This window comes from Arachis duranensis, chromosome 7 (assembly GCF_000817695.3).
Source record: "Arachis duranensis cultivar V14167 chromosome 7, aradu.V14167.gnm2.J7QH, whole genome shotgun sequence".
Classification (NCBI taxonomy): Eukaryota; Viridiplantae; Streptophyta; class Magnoliopsida; order Fabales; family Fabaceae; genus Arachis; species Arachis duranensis.
In genome coordinates, this window is record NC_029778.3 from 57,625,505 (window position 1) to 57,633,766 (window position 8,262).

At 35.5% G+C, this 8,262-nt stretch overlaps 2 protein-coding genes across 2 annotated transcripts; both read right to left on the minus strand.

Annotated features, from left to right (window-relative positions):
- Positions 1 to 397: 397 nt before the first annotated feature.
- On the minus strand, positions 398 to 2,972 carry LOC107459157 (7-deoxyloganetin glucosyltransferase). The gene is made up of 2 exons (XM_016077367.3): positions 2,324 to 2,972; positions 398 to 1,577 (listed from the first exon to the last, which is right to left on the minus strand). Exons 1-2 carry the CDS (start codon positions 2,850 to 2,852, stop codon positions 634 to 636), a joined length of 1,473 nt encoding a protein of 490 aa, XP_015932853.1. The 5' UTR covers positions 2,853 to 2,972; the 3' UTR covers positions 398 to 633.
- Positions 2,973 to 6,704: 3,732 nt separating this feature from the next.
- LOC110273590 (uncharacterized) lies at positions 6,705 to 7,843 on the minus strand. Its single transcript, XM_021126787.1, has 3 exons — positions 7,654 to 7,843; positions 7,467 to 7,528; positions 6,705 to 7,400 (listed from the first exon to the last, which is right to left on the minus strand). Exons 1-3 carry the CDS (start codon positions 7,841 to 7,843, stop codon positions 6,705 to 6,707), a joined length of 948 nt encoding a protein of 315 aa, XP_020982446.1.
- Positions 7,844 to 8,262: the final 419 nt, after the last annotated feature.

Below are 8,262 nucleotides of genomic sequence, written 5' to 3' on the forward strand. Positions count from 1 at the left end.
GATAAAAATGTCTTATATTTTCAATCATGCTTGCAAAATTCGCATCAAAATTCAATCTCTGGAACATTTTTTGAGAATATATATTTAATGTTTGATATTTTTATCGTATTTTAAATTATTTGAGAATATTTTTATCGATAATAAAATTTGAATATATTTTTGCAACTACAATATTTAGATATATTTTTAGTGATTTACATAAATAATAAATACAAAAAGAACCCAATAAATATTATATTGAAATACAAAACTGATAATACATTGAGCTAAGAAAGAAATTAAAGCTTTAGAAAAACAGATATTATGAACTAGTAGTTCATATTGAGCCTCTCTTCAGTCTTGACCCTTGCAAGGCATATGATATCTCACTATGAATTAGTATTGGAGGATGTTCCACTAAAGAACAAAGTTTATTTAATCAATTAGTGAAAACAGCAAGACATATAATATCTCACCCAACAAATTAAACATATTGACATTCATCATAATATAAAAATAAAAGAAAAGAGGAAAAACAAACAAACAAACAAACAAAAGAAATTATGTTGGGATACTACATGCATGCACTAGACTTATAGTCTGACAGAAAATTCAATGGCATCAAGTACAAATTTGAAATCTGACATTTTCACACTACTTTTTAGCAACTTTGCTGCTCAAAAGAATTTGGTTAACCATGCTGTCCAAATTCTTCAAAGATGATCCATTTGGGCTAGAAGCAGCATCAACTGCCAAATTCTTCCACTCCAATGCCTTGTTTTTCATCTCTTGACCCTTTTTTCCATCCATCAACTCCCTCACAAGATTCTCAATTCTGTCCCTTCTAACATCCTCAATCTCCATCCCAATCCCCCACTCCTTACAACAGAATCTACAATTTGTTTGTTGCTCAGCAAAGAATGGCCAACATATCATTGGAACACCACCACAAATACTCTCCAACGTCGAGTTCCAACCGCTGTGCGTCAAGAACCCTTTAATCGAAGGGTGCGCCAAAACTTGCTCTTGTGGACACCAACTTGACAATAATCCTCTGTTCTTGGTCTCTTCAATGAACTCAGAAGGCAACACGGCATTGTCGCCGGCGACTAGATCCGGCCTAATAACCCATAAAAATGTTTTCTTGCTGTTGGCAAGTCCCCAAGCAAATTCAATTAATTGGTCACTTGTCATAACCGTTATGCTGCCAAAGTTCACATAAACAACTGAATTTGGTTCTTGGTTGTCAAGCCATTCAAGACACTCTGGCTCCTCTTTCCATAGATTGGAACCAATTTTCTTCAAATCTTTGTCGGTAACATTGTTGAGTAGAAGATTCAAGGGACCAATGGAATAGACCGGTGGCAGAATTGTGGATAGTGCTTCCATAACATCGTGTTCCAAAGCATCAAATGTGTTCACTACGATTGCCGACCCTCTTGAAGCTCTTTTCGTCTCACCCAATAAGAAATCAAGCATTAGGTCATTGGGATCTGTGGTCCTCACGAAGCTTGGAACATCCCTCAATCGAATATCTTTGATTCCAGGGATCCAATCGATTGTGTTCTCCAAATAACCATCTGTGATATAACTTGAATCTGCATGTTAAGAAACAATAATTTAATACCTTGCTCTAATTATTACTTCTTTTCGGTAAGTTTGATAACTTCCTTCCATATTCAACAAAGCTTATGTAAACCCATCACCACTTTGTTTGTAGCGAGTTTTAGAGTTTTACTTGTAAGACAATTTTTACGGGACAAATAATAATATGTAGGCGTAATAATCTTTTTGTGTTTTCAGTTTGCAAATCTGACATGGAAACAAAAAGGTTATATTGAAATATATAAAACCTGGGGAACTCAGATTCTACTTAGTGATCTTTTCATTAACTTGAACATATACCTATATTCTTAATATATATAAATTCTTCTTTACGGTTTTTTATGGAATTTTGAATTTAGAATTTTAATACATGTCCTAAAACCACTCATCCCAAAAGCATAACCTGATAAGACATTGTAACATTAATAATTATATCTCTAATACTTTCTAAACCTTCATTATACACATTGTACGCTTAGGTCATTGACTCCCTATACTTTCTCTTTAAATTTTATTTAAGACTTTATCGTTTACTATAAAATTATACAAACTTCTAACCTCCAATAGTTATTTAAGCAGACAGTTGAACTAATTCCATGGATCTAAGTTGCTTAAATGATAATTTATTTGATATAAAACGGCTGAATCCAAAAGCAGTTTTATATTGGAGGCCTAAACATGAAAAAATAAATAAATAAAATAAAAGAAGAAACCAATCGGTGAAATTAGTAGTAGTTACCTTTGAGTGGAGTTATTCCCTTGGCAACAAGATGGCGATACTGCATATAGCACATGAAGCCACAAGCACTTGTGGTCCAAAACAGAACCTCGGGGATTCCAAACTCTTCAGCAGCATCAACGGTGAAACTCATGCAACCATCAGAGACTATGCAAGTAACAGGAGGGGCTTTTTGCGCATCTGCACCTTCACTATTTCTATTGAGCTTTGAAATGAGATTCTTGAAGTGAGGCAAGCATGTCTTCCTAGTGGACTCGCAGAGGGAAGGAATATCCTGCGTCGCATCCACATCGGGCTCAGGTAGACCGTCAGGGATGGTTTCGAAACGGAACGAAGGTAAGCCGTTAAGGGAATTAGGGCCCCTTGATTTGAGAAGGCGTTTGTGGTTGTATTCGGTGTTAACAAAAGTTATGTGGAAGCCTTTGAAGTGAAGAAGCTTTGCTAGTTTTAACATTGGGTTTATGTGGCCTTGTGCTGGGTATGGTATGCACACAGCATGAGGCTTTTCTGTTGTGCTCAAAGAACCCATTTCTATTTCTTTTTTTTCTTTTTGGTTCTTGAGATTGAGGAGTTGTATTTGTATGTTGCTACTTACTACTATCTTCCTTCAAGAAATCAAGGAATATTTAAGATTGTTGGTGCATGGAACACCTAACTTGGACCGCAATTTATAGGAGAGAAAGCTTGATGGCGGTGTTCAGTTTTTGGATTAATATATTATATCTATGATAGGGATATTTGACTTTTGACCTCTAATAACACACAAAATTTTATCATCCTTAACCTTACACATGCTGACATGCATCATGCATGTCTAATATATACTGGAAAAATATTTATACTTATTATTTTTTTAATTTATAAACTTAAAAATAATAAATAAAAAGTTAATTATAAAATATTTTGAAAAAATAATACGAGAATGTCACAAGAATGCATTGGAAAAACATTTTCTGGATTGGGATTTAGGATACTAGACGACTCTTTCACATTGGATTACAAAGAATTATTGTACAATACATTTGTGGCATATCCAAAGAATATTTATAATTGTAGTTTCATTAATATTACTGGACATAAAATATTAGAGACTCATCCGAATTTATTATTTTTAGTTATTAATTTAATTTTTAATTAATAATTTAACAACATAATTTTAGTCTATATTTTTAAATATTGATGGTTAACTAATAACAAAAAAAATAAATTATGATAGTCATTTAGTTATGAAGCATAAATCTTTTGTTGAATTGTCATATTCGCGTATCGGACACATTTTGGACACAATATTTATTGGCACTCGTCCAATATGTATATTTGCTGGGTCTAACTGTGTCTTAATTAAAAATAAAAAATTCTTTTCGAAACACGTTTAAACACATATACTTAAATACCATCACGTGTCAGTATGTCTAACTTTATTTTTAATATGTATTTTTATAATAATTCTTCAAAATAAATATTATTTTCATAATAATAAAACATTATATAAATATGTAGAATTGTACTCACATAAAAGGACAAGTAGCTTTAATGATATTATAGCTCTTTAATTAAAAAATACTGTTGTTATTATTAAGGGTATATCTTTTAAGAAAAACGGTCCAGATAATGAAAAATTCATTTGGTCCTCTACGTTTGGAGTGAATTTTGTTTTAAAATATGCTGCTGAAAATTTATTTAAATCATTAAATAATAAAAAAGTCTTAAAATAACTTCTCTTAACTATTACAATATCCAAACAAGCTTTAAATATAACCATAAAAAGATAACAACACAATAAAGATCAACATGAAACTAGTAGTCTTAAAGTAGGTTGTCTAAAGTAGGGGTGTTCGCGGTGCGGTTTGGTTCGGTTTTTGAAGGAAAAACCATCCGATCCGATCGTTTAATTAAGCTGCGGTTCGGTTTGGTTCGATTTTTTTTCCAAGGTCATCCGAACCAAACCAAACCAATTAAAATCGGTTTGGTTTGATTCGGTTTGTTCGGTTTTTTCATTCAAAAAAAAATTCTACCATACTATTATGCAAAGTCATACAAAATAGCTAACAAAGTCATAACATTGAAATCGACAAACCAAAATACACAATAGCCAACAAAATCTTGATCTAAGGAAATATAACGACAACAGAATTCAAATACGACAATTAAAGAAGTTTAATAGTTCAACAGTAAACACAACTGAAAATAAAAATAAATTGTCATTAGCAAAGTTATGGTGTCTTCTCCAACAAAATAGCTAAACTTCGTAATGCAAACCAACCTGAAATTAAAAAAAAAAGTTACATAACAACAACAACAACAACAACAACAACAACAACAACAACAACAACAACAACAACAACAATAATAATAATAATAATATAAGGAAAAAAAGTCCTACCATAACAACTTAACAAGATGTACTTTAATCAGACTCAACACCAATAAACAAGCAATAAGCTATCAATAAACCAGCAATAAACAAAACAATAAATCAAGTACATAAACCAGCAATAAATAAAACTGAACAAATCCTGATGATCTAAACAAGCAATAAACAAAACCAGTAATAAAAAACCAATAAACAAGCAATAAACAAGCAATAAGCTATCAATAAACAAGCAATAAACAAGCAATAACCAGCAGTAAACAAAACAAGACTAAACAAGCAATATTGAACAAAACCTGATAATCTCCTTGGACTTAGTGATGCATAATAACTTCCCAAAATAAACACCAAAATCAATACTGAGGAAAGTTTGGATCTTACAACATAGAAAAAATAAATGCTAATTAAAAAAAAAATCTTTGACCTCCTATCATATCATAAAATTCACATATGCAGGTAACACCTTGGAACCATAAAAACACTAGATGAAATTTTCAGTGCTCGTGAAACACTAAGCTATGTTGGCAATGTAGCTTTCATTAGTTGCAGTGAAGGAGCAATGCAATTGCATAAGCATGGAGCATTGGAGATTGAGACTAACTCTCAAGAGTTTTCAATGGCATTGTGTTGAACTCAATTAGAGAGAAAGGAAACACGAAACGTAGTGTTTGTTATCAAATTCTGCTTGAAACAGCAATAGCAATGGTGGTGGGAAGTGTTTTTTTTTTGTTTCGGTAGGAATTTTCCGATGAGATCCCGGTGAGAAGTTTAAATCAATAAACTGAACAAAACCTACTGAAGTTTAAATCAATAAACAACAATAAACTGAACAAAACCCTAAACCAGTAAATCAGCAAGCAAAACATTTTGGGGACAGAAACCAGCAAGCAGGCAACAGCAACTAAAGTTCAAATCAATAACCAACAAAACATCAGTAAAGTTTACCTGAATAGATGGCTCGGGCTCCATATGCACTTGATCGGAGGTGGCGACTGGCGAGGTCGGAGGTGGCGCCTGGCGAGATCGGTGCTGTCTTGATCGTGGGTGACCCTACAGAACCCAGAAACGCTGCTAGGTGGAGGCGGCGAGGTCGGAGGTGGCGACTGGCGAGGTCGGAGGTGGCGAGATCAGTGCTGTCTGCTAGGGGTCCCCTGTGGCTTTTGGTTCAGTGGGTGACTGGGTGGCTCAGGCTGGCTCCGTGGCTGGGTCTGGGTGAGTAGGTGTGCACTGTGCAAGCCACAGAGGGTGAGATCTCAGGTAGGCTGGCTCCGATCTGGGATTCGGGGGTTAGGTACTTAGCCGAACCGAACCGCAAAAAAAACAGCAAAACATTGTTTTTTCGGTTTGTTCGATTTTCGGTTAATTCGGTTTTCGGTTTTTTTGGTTCGGTTCTGCGGTTTAGTTCGGTCCGGATCGGTTTTGAACACCCCTAGTCTAAAGTATCACAGAGACATCGGCCCTTGGTCATTGCCACTTTCATTACAAAACAGAAGGTAAACACTAAAATCTATTATGTTCTTCATCCCAATGCTTTCCAGGCCCTAGGTGGTGTTTTTGCCATGAACTTCAAAGTCCTCCTTGATGGGCTAGTGACTGTTGCTGTCGATGGCTGGGGTTGACTAGCGCTACTGCTGCATCTAGCTCTCTTGGAGGATGTTTGTGACTCTTGACTCCCTCCAACTTGTGTATTGCTCTTTTTCTTTGGCTGAAGTTTTGTTGCTGGTTTTGTTGTTGTCTTGGCTGGGATTTGGAGTCCTAGTTGTGCCAGCACCTTTCTTGGCTTGTGGAGCTGCATTATGCTATAAGCAATAACAACAAACAATGACATCAGGGGATTGGGTTCAACAAATTGGGTTCATCAGATAGTAACAACAATTACATATAAAGAATTGCGTTCAAATTGACAACAACAACTTTACCCTTTTTGTTGAGGCCTCCACCTTGCGTTTTCTAAGGTAGATTTTTTTGTTGTGACCAAGTGCAAAACAATACGAATATTTTTGTTATTGTCTAGTCCTCCACCTTTAGTTTTGGGCGCTCTATTGGTTTCCTAAACACTAGTGACAGCACATCATCATTCTCAGTCTGGGTCCAAAGATTTGGTCTATTCACTGGGTAGATTACATGTTGATTGCAGTCCACGTAGGTCTCTTTCCTACAGCACTTATTCACATAGTTCTTAACATCCAAACACATTTTTCTAATGCAACTCATGGCATGCTCACAAGGGTAACCTGTTAGTTTAAACTTTCTACAGGAGCACTCATGTAAGTTTAAGTCTACAACAAATTTGTCTCTATTACACTGACTGGTAGACACCTCATACTTGTCCCTACCTGCATATATGGCCAACCACTCCCCACCCTTATCAAACTCTCTTTCAATTTTTTTGTTTATTTTTGGCAAAATTTCTCCAGCATGTGTAACTATACTTTGTCTGTTGTCAGCCCACCTATTCATTAGATAAACCCTAATATCTTCTAACATAGACACAATGTGTTTCTCTCTAGCCTCTACAATAACAGAGTTAAAATACTCACATATGTTGTTTACAAGTGTATCAACTCTAGGAAAATGATTAAACATGGACTTGTTCCAATACTTGGCAGGGATCTCCATGAGATGATTATAAGCTCCTTGATCAACCAGTTGAATCTCCTTCATCCTTCTCTCCCACTCCTGGACATATGTTGCCTTTGCAGCCTTCTACATCATCATTTTTAGCTAAACACCTGGAAACTTTTTTCTGAAATTTCTATATAAGTGTCTGACACAAAACCTGTGATCTATGTTAGACAGCAACTCATCAAAGGCAGTGATCAATTTCTTGGAAGCTGAATTTAAAATAGCACCAGTCAATAACAGCACAACATGAATTAAAGATAGAATTAATTAGACAAGTTTAGGTGAGTACTGCTTAGATTGAGAGTTATCTTTTGTTAGTCACTCATGAATGTACACCATCTGATCTTATCAACTCCTAAATCGTCACACAGATTCAACAAAAACCATCTCCACGAGTCTTTTATCTTTGCTTCAACAACAGCATAGAAAATAGGCAAAATCTTATCGTTGGGGTCCCATCCAATGGCTGTTAAAAGTTGACCCCCATATGGAGTCTTGATGAAGCATCCATCAAGGCCGATCATGGATCTGTACACTATAAACTCCGTTTGCAAGTATCCAAGCAGACATAGATCCTCTCAAATCGTGGTCTCATGTCCTTACCAGGAATTGGTGTCTCTAATTGAAATTCAGGAGGTCTTTCCACTTGTATCTGAACAGTTGAACCCGGATTTGACCTCAATAACTCGGCAGCATAGTCATGAATCCTCCTATATTGCTCTCCATAAGTACCATTAATCTCATCCAAGGCTTGCTGCTTCACTCTGGAAGCTTTGGTCTTTGTGAGGTCAACATTCCACTTGCTATGAGCCTTCTTTATCAAAGTTCTCAACTTGATTTTAGGGTTCTCACAGATCTTTCTCATAAAAGCCTTACTCAGCCACTGAAAACTCATGATACCAATCTTGGTTGCCTTATTGCATGTGTATTTTTTGTAACAGCT

What these genes read in the sequence shown, in the direction of transcription:
- LOC107459157 (XM_016077367.3), bottom strand. Translation starts at nt 2,852, where the DNA reads ATGGGTTCTTTGAGCACAACAGAAAAGCCTCATGCTGTGTGCATACCA. An exon ending in GGGAATAACTCCACTCAAAG is followed by an intron (nt 1,578 to 2,323) that starts GTAACTACTACT and finishes CTTAACATGCAG; the next exon opens with ATTCAAGTTATATCACAGAT.
- LOC110273590 (XM_021126787.1), bottom strand. Translation starts at nt 7,843, where the DNA reads ATGATCGGCCTTGATGGATGCTTCATCAAGACTCCATATGGGGGTCAA. An exon ending in AGTTGATAAGATCAGATGGT is followed by an intron (nt 7,529 to 7,653) that starts GTACATTCATGA and finishes TTTTAAATTCAG; the next exon opens with CTTCCAAGAAATTGATCACT. An exon ending in ACATAGATCACAGGTTTTGT is followed by an intron (nt 7,401 to 7,466) that starts GTCAGACACTTA and finishes ATGATGATGTAG; the next exon opens with AAGGCTGCAAAGGCAACATA.